Genomic DNA, 17,684 nt, shown 5'->3' with positions numbered 1-17,684 from the left:
TTAAAAAAAAAATCACGAAATATACTATAAGACCTTTTTTGAGAGTTTAAAAGATTACTTTTTCCAACTCCTTTCATATTGGTAAAGAGTTAAAAGTATTAACCAAAGTACCAAATAAATATCAGATAAAACTTGACTTCATGATTTTCATTAAGTACTAAAAGAGTCATTGTAAAAACCAAAGTACCAAATAAATATCAGATAAAACTTGACTTCATGATTTTCATTAAGTACTAAAAGAGTCATTGTAAAAATGGTAAATCTGATGTTATGTTCATCTAAACAACTTTGGCCAAAGTGCAAAGTTTCCACACTTTGAGGAAACTGTCTCTTGAATTTGAAAAAAATTGGGCATAACATCTTGGCCCTTCTCATTCCTCTCTCCTCTTCCCAAAGAGAATGGTTAGTTCTAGTATTTTTAGCCCAATGGTTCTCGTGTAGTTCCCAGATAAGAGCATCAGCATGACCTGGGAACTTGCTAGATATGCATATTCCTGGGCCCCATCCAAGACATACTGAATGGGAAACCATGAGGGGTGGGACCAGCAGCTGTGTTTTGCAGGCCCTCCAGGTGATTCCAAGGTATACTAAAGTGAGAGAAGTGCTTTCCTAGTCTAGAAATTGCCAGGCATCTATAAGCCCCAAGGACCTAGCTCCCTACTTCTCAGAAACCGTGCTGAGCAAAGGTTTATAAACACCTACCCCAGACTGCACAGCTCTTAAGGTGGACCTGCTACATTCCTCTAGAACAGTTTTTCCTGACCCCTTAACTCTTAGCTGGGAGAACCCCCAGTCAACTGTCTCCACAGATGCCTCTGTTTATCTATTAAAGTACTTAGCTCCTTGCAAATATGTACATTTCCTGTTCCTTATTCACTACTATATCCATAAAGCCTCACACAGTGCCTGGTCCATGTTTCCTGAGTTAAACCTTGCCTTCTCGCTGCTGTTAAACAAGCACATCACCTCTAAAGTCAAAATCCAAAGAGTCCTTCAGGCCTATTTCTGAGTGGGAGGGAGGATTATCAGAATATTAGCCTTTGGCTGGACGTGGTGGCTCATGCCTATAATCCCAGCCTTCAGGAGGCTGAGGCAGGAGGATCATTTGAGCCCAGTCAGGGCAACATAAGTGAGACCCTGCCTCTTAAAAAAAGAAAGAAAAAAAAAGAACACTCACATTTCATTCCAAAAGAAAAGAGAAAATCATCCAGATTTTAATCTCATAAAGATACCAGTGGAACAGAATTAGAAGTTACCAAACTTGTTATGAGAAAATAAAAATGTCTGAATCTCCAAACATTGATACATTTAGATTTAGTGAAGCAAGGCTGGTAAAAGTGGGTAAGCACGCAGAAGAGGTAGGGGAATGTAGGGCCCACGTAACAGAAGTAAAACATCTAGAAGCAGACAGTCAGTAAGCACACTAGCAAACTAAGGAGCAATAGGATGTAGTCTAAAAGAAAGACAAACCAGGGTTATAGCTCTGCCCTTACAAGCTGTGTGACCTTGTGCCTATTACTGAACTCCTCTGATCCTATTCCAAGAAATCTATAACAAAGGGTTAATGCTTTTAAACTGGGTGGAGCCCACCACAGCTCAAGGAGGCCTGCCTGTCTCTGTAGACTCTACCTCTGGGGGCAGGGCATAGCTGAAAAAAAGGCAGCAGAAACTTCTGCAGACTTAAACATCCCTGTCTGACAGCTTTGAAGAGAGTAGTGGTTCTCCCAGCACAGAGTTTGAGATCTGAGAACGAACAGACTGCCTCAAGTGGGTCCCTGACCCCCGAGTAGCCTACCTGGGAGGCACCTCCCAGTAGGGGCCGACTGACACCTCATACGGCCAGGTGCCCCTCTGAGATGAAGCTTCCAGAGGAAGGATCAGGCAGCAACATCTGTCATTCTGCAATATTTGCTGTTCTAGGGCCTCTGATGGTGATACCGAGGCAAACAGGTCTGGAGTGGACCACCAGCAAACTCCAACAGACCCGCAGCTCAGGGTCCTGACTGTTAGAAGGAAAACTAACAGAAAGGACATCCACACCAAAGCCCCATCTGTACATCACCATCATCAAAGACCAAAGGTAGATAAAACCACAACGATGAGAAGAAACCAGAGCAGAAAAGCTGAAAATTCTAAAAATCAGAGCAGCTCTTCTCCTCCAAAGGAACGCAACTCCTCGCCAGCAACAGAACAAAGCTGGATGGAGAATGACTTTGACGAGTTGAGAGTAGAAGGCTTCAGACTATCAGTAACAACAAACTTCTCCGAGCTAAAGAAGGATGTTCGAACCCATCGCAAAGAAGCTAAAAACCTTGAAAAAAGATTAGACGAATGGCTAACTAGAATAAACAGCGGAGAGAAGACCTTAAATGACTTGATGGAGCTGAAAACCATGGCACAAGAACTACCTGACGCATGCAGAAGCTTCAGTAGCCACTTCGATCAAGTGGAAGAAATGGTGTCAGTGATTAAAGATCAAATGAATGAAATGAAGTGAGAAGAGAACTTTAGAGAAAAAAGAGTAAAAAGAAATGAACAAAGCCTCCAAGAAATATGGGACTATGTGAAAAGACCAAATCTATGTCTGATTGGTATACCTGAAAGTGACGGGGAGAATGGAACCAAGTTGGAAAACACTCTTCAGGATATTATCCAGGAGAACTTCCCCAACCTAGCAAGGCAGCCAACATTCAAATTCAGGAAATACAGAGAATGTCACAAAGATATTTCCTCAAGAAGAGCCAACTCCAAGACACATAATTGTCAGATTCACCAAAGTTGAAATGAAGGAAAAAAATGTTAAGGGCAGCCAGAGAGAAAGGTCGGGTTACCCACAAAGGGAAGCCCATCAGACTAACAGCAGATATCTCGGCAAAAACTCTACAAGCCAGAAGAGAGTGGGCCACCAATATTCAACATTCTTAAAGAAAGGAATCTTCAACCCAGAATTTCATATCCAGCCAAACTAAGCTTCATAAGTGAAGGAGAAATAAAATCCTTTACAGACAAGCAAATGCTGACAGATTTTGTCACCACCAGGCCTGCCTTACAAGAGCTCCTGAAGGAAGCACTAAACATGGACAGGAACAACCAGTAACAACCACTGCAAATGCATGCCAAATTGTAAAGACCATCGATGCTAGGAAGAAACTGCATCAACTAATGGGCAAAATAACCAGCTAACATCATAATGACAGGATCAAATTCACATATAACAATATTAACCTTAAATGTAAATGGGCTAAATGCTCCAATTAAAAGATACAGACTGACAAATTGGATAAAGAGTCAAGACCCATCAGTGTGCTGTATTCAGGAGACCCATCTCACATGCAAAGACACACATAGGCTCAAAATAAAGGGATGAAGATCTACCAAGCAAATGGAAAACAAAAAAAGGCAGGGGTTGCAATCCTAGTCTCTGATAAAACAGACTTTAAACCAACAAAGATCAAAAGAGACAAAGAAAGCTATTATATAATGGTAAAGGGATCAATTCAACAAGAAGAGCTAACTATCCTAAATATACATGCACCCAACACAGGAGCACCCAGATTCATAAAGCAAGTCCTTAGAGACCCACAAAGAGACTTAGACTCTTACACCATAATAATGGGAGACTTTAACACCCCACTGTCAACACTAGACAGATCAATGAGACAGAAGGTTAGCAAGGATATCCAGGACTTGAACTCAGCTCTGCACCAAGAGGACCTAATAGACATCTACAGAACTCTCCACCCCAAATCAACAGAATATACATTCTTCTCAGCACCACATTGCACTTATTCCAAAATTGACCACATAGTTGGAAGTAAAGCACTCCTCAGCAAATGTAAAAGAACAGAAATTATAACAAACTGTCTTTCAGACCACAGTGCAATCAAACTAGAACTCAGGATTAAGAAACTCACTCAAAACTGCTCAACTACATGGAAACTGAACAACGCGCTCCTGAATGACTACTGGGTATGTAATGAAATGAAGGCAGAAATAAAGATGTTCTTTGAAACCAATGAGAACAAAGACACAACAGCAGAATATCTGGGACACATTTAAAGCAGTGTGTAGAGGGAAATTTATAGCACTAAATGCCCACAAGAGAAAGCAGGAAAGATCTAAAATTGACACCCTAACATCACAATTAAAAGAACTAGAGAAGCAGCCGGGCGCGGTGGCTCAAGCCTGTAATCCCAGCACTTTGGGAGGCCGAGACGGGTGGATCACGAGGTCAGGAGAGTGAGACCATCCTGGCTAACATGGTGAAACCCCGTCTCTACTAAAAATACAAAAAACTAGCTGGGCGAGGTGGTGGGTGCCTGTAGTCCCAGCTACTCGGGAGGCTGAGGCAGGAGAATGGCGAGAACCCGGGAGGCGGAGCTTGCAGTGAGCCGAGATCCGGCCACTGCACTCCAGCCTGGGCGACAGAGCAAAACTCCGTCTAAAAAAAAAAAAAAAAAAAAAAAAAGAACTAGAGAAGCAAGAGCAAACACATTCAAAAGCTAGCAGAAGGCAAGAAACTAAGATCAGAGCAGAACTGAAGGAGATAGAGACACAAAAAAGCCTTCAAAAAATCAATGAATCCAGTAGCTGGTTTTTAAAAAGATCAACAGAATTGATAGGCCACTAGCAAGACTAATGAAGAAGAAAAGAGAGAAGAATCAAATCAACACAATAAAAAATGATAAAGGGGATATCACCACCAATCCCACAGAAATACAAACTACCATCAGAGAATACTATAAACACCTCTGCAAATAAACTAGAAAATCTAGAAGAAATGGATAAATTCCTGGACACATACACCCTCCCAAGACTAAACCAGGAAGAAGTCAAATCCCTGAATAGACCAGTAACAGGCTCTGAAATTGAGGCAATAATTAATAGCCTACAAACAAAAAAAAGTCCAGGACCAGACAGATTCCCAGCCGAATTCTACCAGAGGTACAAACAAGAGCTGGTGCCATTCCTTCTGAAACTATTCCAATCAACAGAAAAAGTGGGAATCCTCCCTAACTCATTTTACGAGGCCAGCATCATCCTGATACAAAAGCCTGGCAGAGACACAACAAAAAAAGAGAATTTTAGACCAATATCCCTGATGAACATCAATGAAAAACTCCTCAATAAAATACTGGCAAACCGAATCCAGCAGCACATCAAAAAGCTTATCCACCATGATCAAGTTGGCTTCATCCCTTGGATGCAAGGCTGGTTCAACATATGCAAATCAATAAACATAATCTATCATATAAACAGAACCAAAGACAAAAATCACATGATTATCTCAATAGATGCAGAAAAGGCCTTTGACAAAATTCAACAGCCCTTCATGCTAAAAACTCTCAATAAACTAGGTATTGATGGAATGTATCTCAAAATAATAAGAGCTATTTATGACAAACCCACAGCCAATGTCATACTGAATGGGCAAAAACTGGAAGCATTCCTTTTGAAAACTGGCACAAGACAGTGATGCCCTCTCTCACCACTCCTATTCAACACAGTGTTGGAAGTTCTGGCCAGGGCAATCAGGCAGGAGAAAGAAATAAAGGGTATTCAGTTAGGAAAAGAGGAAGTTAAATTGTCTCTGTTTGCAGATGACATGATTGTATATCTAGAAAACCCCATCGTCTCAGCCCAAAATCTCCTTAAGCTGATAAGCAACTTTAGCAAAGTCTCAGGATACAACATCAATGTGCAAAAATCAGAAGCCTTCTTATACACCAATAACAGACAAACAGAGAGCCAAATCATGAGTGAACTCCCATTCACAATTCCTTCAAAGAGAATAAAATACCTAGAAATCCAACTTACAAGGGACGTGAAGGACCTCTTCAAGGAGAACTACAAACCACTGCTCAACGAAATAAAAGAGGACACAAACAAATGGAAGAACATTCCATGCTCATGGATAGGAAGTATCAACATCGTGAAAATGGCCATACTGCCCAAGGTAATTTATAGATTCAATGCCATCCCCATCAAGCTATCAATGACTTTCTTCACAGAATTGGAAAAAACTAAAGTTCATATGGAACCAAAAAAGAGCCCACATTGCCAAGACAACCCTAAGTCAAAAGAACAAAGCTGGAGGCATCACGCTACCTGACTTCAAACTATACTACAAGGCTACAGTAACCAAAACAGCATGGTACTGGTACCAAAACAGAGATATAGACCAAAGGAACAGAAAAGAGCCCTCAGAAATAATACCATACATCTACAACCATCTGATTTTTGACAAATCTGACAAAAACAAGCAATGGGGAAAGGATTCCCTTTTTAATAAATAGTGCTGGGAAAACTGGCTAGTCACATGTAGAAAGCTGAAACTGGATCCCTTCCTTACACCTTATACAAAAATTAATTCAAGATGGATTAAAGACTTAAATGTTAGACCTAAAACAATAAGAAACCCTAGAAGAAAACCTAGGCAATACCATTCAGGACACAGGCATGGGCAAGGACTTCATGACTAAAACACCCAATTAAACTAAAGAGCTTCTGCACAGCAAAAGAAACTACCATCGGAGTGAACAGGCAACCTACACAATGGGAGAAAATTTTTACAATATACCCATCTGACAAAGGGCTAATATCCAAAATCTACAAAGAACTCAAATAAACTTACAAGAAAAAATCAAACTGCCCCATCAAAAAGTGGGCAAAGGATATGAACAGACACTTCTCAAAAGAAAACATTGATCAGCCAACAGACACATGAAAAAATGCTCATCATCACTGACCATCAGAGAAATGCACATCAAAACCACAATGAGATACCATCTCACACCAGTTACAATGGTGATTATAAAAAAGTCAGGAAACAACAGATGCTGGAGAGCATGTGGAGAAATAGGAACACTTTTACACTGTTGGCAGGACTGTAAACTAGTTCAACCATTGTGGAAGATAGTGTGGCGATTTCTCAAGGATGTAGAACTAGAAATACCATCTGACCCAGCAATCCATTACCGGGTATATACCCAAAGGATTATAAATCATACTGCTATAAAGACACATGCACACATATGTTTATTGTGGCACTATTCACAATAGCAAAGACTTGGAACCAACCCAAATGTTCATCAATGACAGACTGGATTAAGAAAATGTGGCACATATACACCATGGAATACTATGCAGCCACAAAAAAGGATGAGCTAATGTCCTTTGTAGGGACATGGATGAAGCTGGAAACCATCATTCTCAGCAAACTATCGCAAGGACAGAAAACCAAACACCGCATGTTCTCACTCATAGGTGGGAACTAAACAGTGAGAACACTTGGACACAGGAAGGGGAACCTCACACACCGGGGCCTGTTGTGGGGTGGGGGAACAGGGGAGGGATAGCATTAGGAGATATACCTAATGTAAATGACGAGTTAATGGGTGCAGCTCACCAACATGGCACATGTACACATATGTAACAAATCTGCACATTGTGCACATATACCCTAGAACTTAAAGTATAATTTAAAATATTAATTAATTTTTTTAAAAAAGTATCAAGAGGCCAGGGTGGTGATTCATGCCTGTAATCCTAGCACTTTGGGAAGCAGGAGGATCACCCAGTGGTTTGAGACCAGCCTGGGCAACATAGGCTGACCCCATCTCTACAGAAAATTTTTAAAAATTAGCCAGGTATAGTGGTGAATGTCTATGGTCCCAGCTACTCAGGAGGCTGAGGCAGGAAGATCACTTGGCCCTGGGAGGTCAAGGCTGCAGTGAGCCCTGACAGTGCCACTGCACTCCAGCCTGGGCAACAGAATGAGACTCTGTCTCAAAAAAATAAATTAAATAAATAAATAAATAAATAAGTATCAAGGGATGCTGTAGGACCAGAAATAAGAATACTTAAAGTTTTAAAAGGAACTGAGAGACAACTAGCATTCCCTAACTACATTGGGAGGAAGAAGGGAAGACCAATAGAGGTATGAACATTAAATTCTTGTCCACCATAGCAAGAAAATACTATCTAACATTATTACCCAACATTGACAAATCAAGATGTGGACAGTCTCTGAACATGGCCACATAAATTCCTTCCCTCCCTGTATGTGCAACATGTTCCTCATATCAAGAGATGGTCTTATTTCCCACCCCTTAAATCTGAACTGCCGTTAGCAACTCACTTGATAAATAGAATATACTGGAATTACCTATGTAGTGAGTCTTCTGAAGCCACATCCTAAGAAGCTTTGCAGCTTCCTCCTGGGTCTCTTGGAACAATCACTCTTGAAATGTTCTTCAGAACACAATTACGAGGCTGTGAGAAGCCCAAGCTACATGGAAGGACCACATATAGATACTTTCCCACTGAACTCCTACCAATGAGCCTTTAGATAATTCCAGCCTCAGCTGCCATTTAACAGCACCCACATGAGACATCAAGCAAGACTGCCCAACTGGCTTGCTTTCTCCTTTCATTTTTTAAAAATATAATTAAGAACTCATGAGTCAATGGATTTCAATCAACCACAGTCATTATTCTAATTGATGATCAAAATGTCACATTTTAAGCCAAGAGAAGAGCCTTCATATTGGATCTTGTGTCCTTTTGACACAGTCCCATTAGTCTTTGACAGGTTCCTTGCTTTCTGACCCAAGATTGCCACTTCAATGTGTAAAATGAAAATTTAAATTTTCATTTTGATAACATTTTTATAATATACATGTTATATATTTATATGAGAAATGCTGTTTTTGATATACACATATACACGTATGCATATAGGAAAAAAGTACATTCCTCAATGTAACTGATAAGTAAGTAAATAATATAATAGTTATATAGGTTGTGAGACTGGGGCATCATTTTTTCTTTTTGCTTGTCAATGTTTCCTAATCCTCAAATAAAAACGAATTACCTAAAATAACTTTTTTTAATGGACTCTGCTAAAACATTATTTATCTCAGCTTTTTATTTACAATATTGCTTTTAGGGAATATTGCCTCCAATATTGCTTTTGGAAACCACTGATTTCCAAATGCATTCTTTTATGGTTCTCCTTCTACCTTCTGAGTTCTCCTTTGCCTGATCATCCTTCTTCTGGTCCCTGACCCTGACTGCACTGTCCTTTACACAAACCTTCATTTCTAATGGCATATGGGCCACTTTCTCCTGGGATAGCCATGCATCTCCAAAAACCTCTTAACATCTCAAAGTATCTCTCCAAACTGCTTCTCCCATTTCCTTCCATGGTGTCATCTTCCTCTAGTGCTCCGGATCATTTTGGTCTCTTCTTTCCCTTCCTTCCCTGAAATCCAAATTAGATACTGTGCTCTACTCACTGCAAAGTGACTCAGATTTGTTTCCTCCTCATTAATACAATCACCGCTATAACCATCAAAATTAGCTTCTTTGTAATCTGTCACCTATATTACTTCAATCACCTCTCCCCCAATCAGATTTTTTCTGCATATCACCATCAGCTTTATCTTTCTAACATGCCAATTGTATCAAGTTATTTTCTGGCTAAAGATCCTACAACTATTCCATGAAAAGCAAAAATGCAAGGCTGGTGAGTTAGAATTTTCACTCCACCTATCGGCTGGCCCTGTCTTACTCATCCAAATGTAGAACCATCACTCATGTCTATGCATATCCCATACCCTGACAGCCTAAGTCCTCAAGATCACCCATAAAGATCTGACATCTCAGTGACTTTCCTCAAAATGTCTTCTGTCCTAGGAAGCCTTCCCTACTTTTTATCCAACCTAAATATGCATATTTTTGAAGGCTGAGTTTAAATCCCATCTATCTCAAAAGCTCTCTTAGAAAATTCAAAAAGGCATAAATATATATATGAACATTTATGCAAAACTTATATAAACTGCAAGAATATACATCAAGTACTACCAGTAGTTATCTCTGGAGAATCAGACCTAGAAAACATTCTACTTACTAAACCCTATATTTCTATAAACTCAATTTTTTTAAATAAACATCTATATTCAGAAAAAAAATTAATAGAAATTAACACAATGATCTTTCCATTCCTTAAATTACTACAGTATTACTGGTTGATCCCTAGATGACATTTTAATTTTTAAATAGTATCTTATATTTAAATCTTACATCCCTAATTGAAACCACTGGTTCTATCCTATCGTTATCCCCTATGTCCCACCCTCCTTAGCTGAAAACCTCTGTAATACCTGGTTGATCCTGCCAGTAGGAAAAAAAGAAAAATAAAAAAATCCTAAAAAAAAAAAAACCTCTGTGAGTCACACTGAGGTGTAGAACTATGCTTCAGTAATCTTGCATCTATATTTTCTGGTCCTGTACACCATCAATATATCAGTGACTCTGGGCCCATTTAATCCAATACACCCATGACAGATAGCATCATAGGTGACACATAAGTCCATCAGCATAGGTGGCCATTAGATAAGATTCAGGTTATGCGTAATTCTTCATTACTTTATCCTTTTCTCTCCTAGTCAAGAAAACCTACTAAAATACAAATGAGATAGATGCTATTAAAGGGATAGGATTAAGTCTTTCTATAATATTTTTAAATAATTACAAATTCTGATACTTTATTGTTGGTAAATTAGGGCAAAACTCACAACTGATTTATGGTTAGTGTGGTGTCTCCACTCTGTCATCTACCTTTAAGGAGATTTGCATAGAGTAAAACCCACATTTGCCATGTCCTCTGCATGACTGTGAGGGGAAACAAAACAGGATTTGTCTGATCCCTTCCGCAGCTTAAAAGAAAATTCTCCTTTTAGCAAGTGATTATGGAAGTCCGGATTTTCTTACTATGGGAAATTTTTCTACCAGCTAAGAGTGGCTGAGACCAGAGGTTTAAAAGGTAGGGGGGAAAGAGAACTAAGTTATGCACCTACTACTGCTAATATGGCACTAAATACTGACTGTTCTACCACCAAAGGCCTGGACAGAAATGGGCACCCTTTCCCTACTATACTACACTACACTGCACTATACTACACTACAACTGTATGTTGGTAGGAAATAAGTTCTGGGCACCCCAAGTTGGAATCCTGTGTAAAAATGTGACTGTGTTCTATAGTGGCAATGATGGGGCATTTTTTAACAGGTAATAGACTGACCCAGAGTCTCAAGCACAATTGAAATGGGCTTGAGACTCTGGGTCAGTCTATTACCTATTAATGGAAACCGTTTCAGGGTACAATCAACCTAGAATTGAGGTTTGGAAACAAAATCTATTACTATGTTTAATAACTATTTGCTTAATTGTAATCATTCAAGGTTTTTGATGATTTGCTTATAAGACAGAGATGAAGGTTTGAGCTAACACACAGGATTGGACTGCCAAATCAGACTCATGTGAAACAGTGTTCCTACCTAGCATTAAGCTCTACTAAATGTTACAAAGATAGAGAGCATCAAACAATTCAAATGAAGCAGAGAGAGGTCTGGGACATCAAGGGCCACTGGAAACCCAGGTCTTTCTTTCCTTGCTGTGTGCCTACATGACCTTCTCCAAGGAGCTGTGCCTTATAGATCCTGGGTTCTTTACTATAGGTAATCCTTACCCAGGGACACCCTGCTAAGGGCATTTCAGAGTTAATGTTTCTTCTTCCTAACAAACATCAGTACTCTATTTATCCTAAGTCCTGTTGACAAGGAGATTAGACTGGGCCACATGCCTTCTTTTTCTCCCCTCCTGTCCCCTAAGGAAGTGAATGGACTGGCAGGCCAGCTGCTTTCACCCCTTCCTCTTAGGGTTACTTAAGAACTTGGTGACATAACTTAGCTTATTGCTCATTCCCCCATTGTCTAGTTCTCTTGCATTAGAACTAAATCAAATCATTTCAACAAAACAGTTGCATCACAAAATCTCAGAATTAGAATAAAACCTTAAAGATTATTTAGTGCAAGCTCCTACCTAAAGCTTCTGCTGATTGTACCTACTTTTGTATCTATCTGATTAAAGCTATCTTACAGTAGAATAGCCACTTTAAAAGGCCTTTCTATTGTGATAATCTTCCAATCACTGAGGATGTCTTTCTTCCATAAAAGAGAAGTCTCCCCTACCTCTCTTTACCACCCCATTGGTCCTAGTCTCAACATCAGAATCAATCCACAGTAAGTCTACTCCCCTTTCCACTGAGTAGTCCTTTCACATTTCCAGGGACATTTCAAGGCCATCATGTCCTTCTAGTTCTGAGTTTTTCTAGGCTGACATCTCTAGGTCCTTCAATTGTTTGTTATAATACAATAGCTACCTAATCTAGTATCTCCTCTCTACAGTTAACTAGCAGCTTTGTTCCAGATAAATGCAAGTTTAGGGACTTCAGATGATGACGGTCTTGGATATGGTCTGACCGGGCAAACTATGTGTGAATTGGATACCATGCCTCCCCTAATAGAATCTAAATTTGAAAAAGCTTTCTGTTTTAGCAGATGTGACATACTATTGGCATAACTGAGATACAGTCATCTACCACCTCCAGGTCATTCTGTATCCTTATGCATTGTTGAACCCAAATGCAAAACTTAACATTTATCACTATTAAGTTCCACCCATTTGTTTCAGTTTATAGTTCCAGGATGAAGCCTTTCTAAAAATGTAATACATTGGCCAATACGTTATCAGTTCTCCTTCCTAACTGTGTTTCAGTTATCTGATAAGCTTGCTTTAACTTTTTTATTATGGTAAAATATATATGACATAAAATTTACGCTTTTGACAATTTTTAAGTGTACAATTCAGTGGCATTAAGTACATTCATTTTGTTATAGAACCATCACCACCATCCATCTCCAGAACTTCCCATATTCCCAGATGGAAACTCTGTACCATTAAACAATAATTCCCCATTATCCCTTCTGCCCAGCCAGGATCACGGCCACTGCATTCCAGCCTGGTGACAGAGCGAGACTCCATCTCAAAAAAAAGAAAATTAATAATAATAATACAATGGGCTTGGAAATGGATGCATATTGAATGATTTTCACGTTTAAATGTTTTCCAAATATATTCTAATTCATTATCTAAAGGCATGGTTTAATTGGAGATAGAAGGTGATTCACAAGGAACACACAAAAAAACGAAGGCTATCAAAGTAATCAGAAAGGGTGTACAAAGGATGGCAGTTTGTCCTTAAAAATTGGGGATTAAAGCCTAAATGTGTTCATTTCTCTTAGAATAAGAGATCAGCTTGTCATTTTTCTTTGATAATTAGTATCCTGCTCCAGGGTGAAAGATGAGTATCAGGAAAAAATGCTGTAGGATTTGTACGTCTCTATATAGACAGAAGAGGATTCATTAAGTTCTAAATTACTCTGCCAGAGAATTTTAAAACTTCAGTAAATATAGCAGGAAGATACAAAAATAGCAATCAAGACATTACATAACCTATAATACCTTAAATTCCAAAGAATCTTACTTTTCAACTATTTCTTCAGTAGGGATACATTTTAAACCTACAGGGAACTTGCTTCTATTTGTCACTTTAAGTTTTACTTTGTTCTAGTAACAAAATCATTTAAGAAAAAAAGCTTACTGCAAATAGCTTAAATGGTTACATAAGTATTAAGTCAAAGTGCTTTCCAAATACAAGCTCTCATTATTACATAAGTGATAAGAATTTCATGACCATTTACGCCCCAAAATTATAATTATTATTATTTTTGTTAGCTTTACTTAGAATAATAAAATGCACAAAATGACCTGGGAATTCACTGCATAGAGAAAAACCTTCTTATAGTCAGTGAGTAACTACTGTAAGATTGGTAATAACATAGATCCACAGCATCTGTTAAGATTCATCATTTCATCTAACTTTTCCTATTTTGTTTCCCTATGAATAGATTCACTTTAAAAGATAAATTTTATACTATAACAATAGAAGACAGACATATAAAAAAGCAACCATCTTTAGGGAAAAAAAATTGCAGTTGCAATATATACCTTGAGTTCGTTGGTATATTTATGTTGAAAACCAAATGATTCTAGAGAAACCTAACAAATATACAAGGAATATAAAGTTGCTAGTTTACAAATGTATACATAGAAATTTTAGATACATAATTTAATATGCTTTACTGCCTGAGATCTTTTGGAAGAATCCTCTATTAACCTTGGTCTTTGAATTCTGATAAAGTCTGAGCAAGATTTCTCCACTGCTCCAAACTACTTAAATGTAATTATGGATGTATATGTAATTGCACATGGAATTAAACAGAAAAGAAATATTTTCGCTGGTTCATACCCTTTGCTGTTAAATCATAAATGCATCTAGAAATACAGACAAATATCTATAGCTACACAGTCCTGAAGGTTTTAAATGGAAATTCAAAGAATTAGGGTCATCTGCCTGTCTCAAAATCTATGAATACAAACAGACACACCAACACAGACACACAAAGTTATTATTTTAGTTAATACATAAGATAGCATATCACAAAAGCAATCCCTGAATGCATCTGGAGATGGTCTTTAAAAACTAAGAATTGTATGTTTAATTTATGTTCACCCTTACATCACTATTCCCAATCTTGTCTACTAGTTAGGCTACAGAAAATCCTGGAACTCACCAGTACAAGGTAGTATGCATACAGGGACGCACAATGATGTATTATAAAAAATTTGTCACCAATCACTTTCCAATACAAAATCATAATGGACAAATCTGTAAGAAAGACAAGTGAGTAAGGTATGACATAAGAAGAAAGTTGCACTGTTTATCCAAGTGTATTGAACTCTTTCTCCTGCCAACTCATCACTGTCCACTCTGAGCCCACAGCACTTTGTTCATCCCTCAGTTAGTCTGATTATGTACTTTACCATAAAATCTCTGCTCCTATATGCCTGTCTCACCCACTCTCCCGTGGCTCCTCTAAGATAAGGGCCAGGTTATGAGCATCTTTAGACCCTCAGAATCTAGCACAAGGCCTGGCATATAGGTTGGTGCAGAAGTAACTGTAATTTTTGCCGTTATTTTTAACCACAAAACTGCAATTACTTTTGTACCAACCTAATCATATGTAATATAATACTTGTTGAAAGCATAAATGAATAACTTGTTTCCAGAGTTAAAATAAACAAAAAATATTATTGAATAGAAATAATTTTAAATAAGCTTACGTGACTGATTCTTGTCACTACAATAATTCGAACAGAGATAAGATGGTCATAGGGAAGGTACAAAATGACCAACTCATTTATAAAACAAATTGTACAAAAAATATTTTAAAAATAAAAAAGAGGCCGGGCGCGGTGGCTCACGCCTGTAATCCCAGCACGTTGGGAGGCCGAGGCAGGCGGATCACAAGGTCAGGAGATCAAGACCATCCTAGCTGACATAGTGAAACCCCGTCTCTACCAAAAATACAAAAAATTAGCCGGGTGTGGTGGTGGGTGCCTGTATTCCCAGCGAATCGGGAGGCTGAGGCGGGAGAATAGCGTGAACCCGGGAGGCGGAGCTTGCAGTGAGCTGAGATTGCGCCCTGCACTCCAGCCTGGGCGACAGAGCGAGACTCCATCTCAAAAAATAAATAAATAAATAAAATAAAATAAAATAATGCAATTAAATACTAATTCAAAATAGTGACACCACCAAAAAAAAAAAAAAACCTATTAAAAGAAAAACAAAGAAAAAAGCTTACTTCTGCAAATTTTACAAAAACAACACAAAACCATGACTACTGGAACACATTTCAAGAACTCCTGCAAGTTAGGGACCCTAAAAGTTAAACTTCATTAGTTTCACAGTCATTACACTTAAGAGCCTCATTAGGACAAAGAGGCACCATATCCTTGCTGATAAAAAATGTCTAGGTCTCAGTTGTTTGAGGCATCACTCTGTAACTCTGATCTTAAGTGAGAACCAGAAAGCCATTTCATGAAAAGACATTTCATGTTCTACCATCATGACAGGTACATTTTTCCTCTGTATGCGTCCTAAAGGCTGTCTCAAATAAACCAAAAGCATAGACTGTGTATTCTTTGCATAATTCCGTGAGTATTTTACAAACAATTAGACAATAACATCTCACATACCAGAAATGAGGTAGCCTGAGGCAATAGCAATATTCACGTTTGCAAGTGATGGACCACCCCTGAGAAAAAAAAGGTTCCTTTTTAAAGTATATAGGTTATAGGTAACTGCTACTTCTTTTCTCTATAGAGACTGAAACATAATGAAATTGCTTTCTATAGATTCTCCAATGGTAAGCTGTCATCTTCGAATAAAATTGCAAAACACACAATGACAGTTTAGCCGAACTGTGACGCATCATGTGGTACTGGTGTTAGCAGAAAGATGCTATTCCCAGGATAATCTGAACCCACAGGGAATTTAGTAGCCTTCCTGTTCAAGATTAATTGTTTTCATCAAGAGATTTTCTACAGCCCATGCCTTCCATGAATTTTACTCTACCTTCCCTGAAGTATACAAAATTTCCTTGAGGGTAAATCAACTCTTAGAATTCAAACTAGTCTGAAATCTTCTAAAGCACCTAAAGCCAATCTATATTTAGAATTCAAACTAGTCTGAAATCTTCTAAAGCACCTAAAGCCAATCTATATTGAGGTCCCCAGTGTTAGGAACAGACCTCCTGGGGATGACTGAGTACCCAGTGCATTTTCCAAACTTAAGTTTTTAGAACTACTCCCAGAATCCCACAATCCAGGGGCACAGCATTGCATCTGTTTTGTTTTAAATTGGAGAGTCATCCTTCATACTACCAGTGGCATTTATAATGGATTTAGAGTATACCTAAGGGCCAACTACAAGACACTCCAATGTATTAAGTTACCTACATGAATACCATAATTTCTTACATACATTAGCTAAAAGTTTTACTAAAATAATTTTACCAAAACATAATGAAATTTATAAATGTGTTTTCATGATTTGTTTGCAAAAAGCCTTAAGTGGAATCCCAGATGCTAATTTTTTTAAATTCCTTATTCTGAATCAGAGACTCAGTATCAAAAAATCATCTAGTCAGGAGGCTGGATATGGTGGCTCATGTCTGTAATTTTAGCACTTTGGGAGGCCAAGGTAGGCAGATCACTTGAGGCCAAGAGTTTGAGAACCATCTGGCATAACATGGTGAAACCCCATTTCTACTAATAGAAAAATTAGCCGGGCATGGTAGCACATACCTGTAGTCCCAGCTACTCAAGAGGCTGAGGCAGGAGAATCACCTGTACCTGAGAGGCAGAGGTTGCAGTGAGCTGAGATTGTGCCACTGCACCTCAGCCTGGGTAACAGGGTGAAACTCTATCTCAACAACAACAATCATCTAGTCCACTTCTGATTTTGAGGCAACATAGTATCACCATCATTCTACTGATGACTGGAAGGATTTGCCTCTCATTCCATGATAAGGAAATAATCATAACAGGACAGTTTAATTCTACTGTTTCAACCCCTATACATACCAAGGTCCTACAATTTATACTTTTGCTTCAAGAAACAAGTACAAATTATCAGTCCTTTATCTGGTTTATAATGTGAACTACTAGTGAAATTAAAACAAACTAAAATAGCTGAACTACAAATATTTAACAGAAAGATTTAGCATAAGTTTTGCCTTCTTTACAAATTTTGATCTATAAATACAACCAGGAAAATTAGACCTGGAATAAATCATGACATAAAATACAAAAATATGAAAAATTATGTTAAAGTTTGATAAGGCAAAATTTGAACAATGAATCAAATCTTTGT

General features: G+C 38.3%; 1 protein-coding gene across 3 annotated transcripts in view; it reads right to left on the bottom strand.

The window, feature by feature from the left end:
• The window catches only part of LOC112607965 (transmembrane protein 56), an 82,275-nt gene that overhangs the window by 28,300 nt on the left and 36,291 nt on the right, over positions 1 to 17,684 (bottom strand). For all 3 annotated transcript variants that reach the window (XM_025359419.1, XM_025359409.1, XM_025359430.1), the window contains 2 exons: positions 16,007 to 16,065; positions 14,542 to 14,636 (listed from right to left, as the gene is read on the bottom strand). In XM_025359419.1, the coding sequence (XP_025215204.1) occupies positions 14,542 to 14,636; positions 16,007 to 16,065 (154 nt within the window). The remainder of the gene's footprint in view (positions 1 to 14,541; positions 14,637 to 16,006; positions 16,066 to 17,684) is intronic.

Source organism: Theropithecus gelada, chromosome 1 (assembly GCF_003255815.1).
Source record: "Theropithecus gelada isolate Dixy chromosome 1, Tgel_1.0, whole genome shotgun sequence".
In the NCBI taxonomy this organism is placed as follows: Eukaryota; Metazoa; Chordata; class Mammalia; order Primates; family Cercopithecidae; genus Theropithecus; species Theropithecus gelada.
This window is presented reverse-complemented; position numbering and strand designations above follow the sequence as displayed.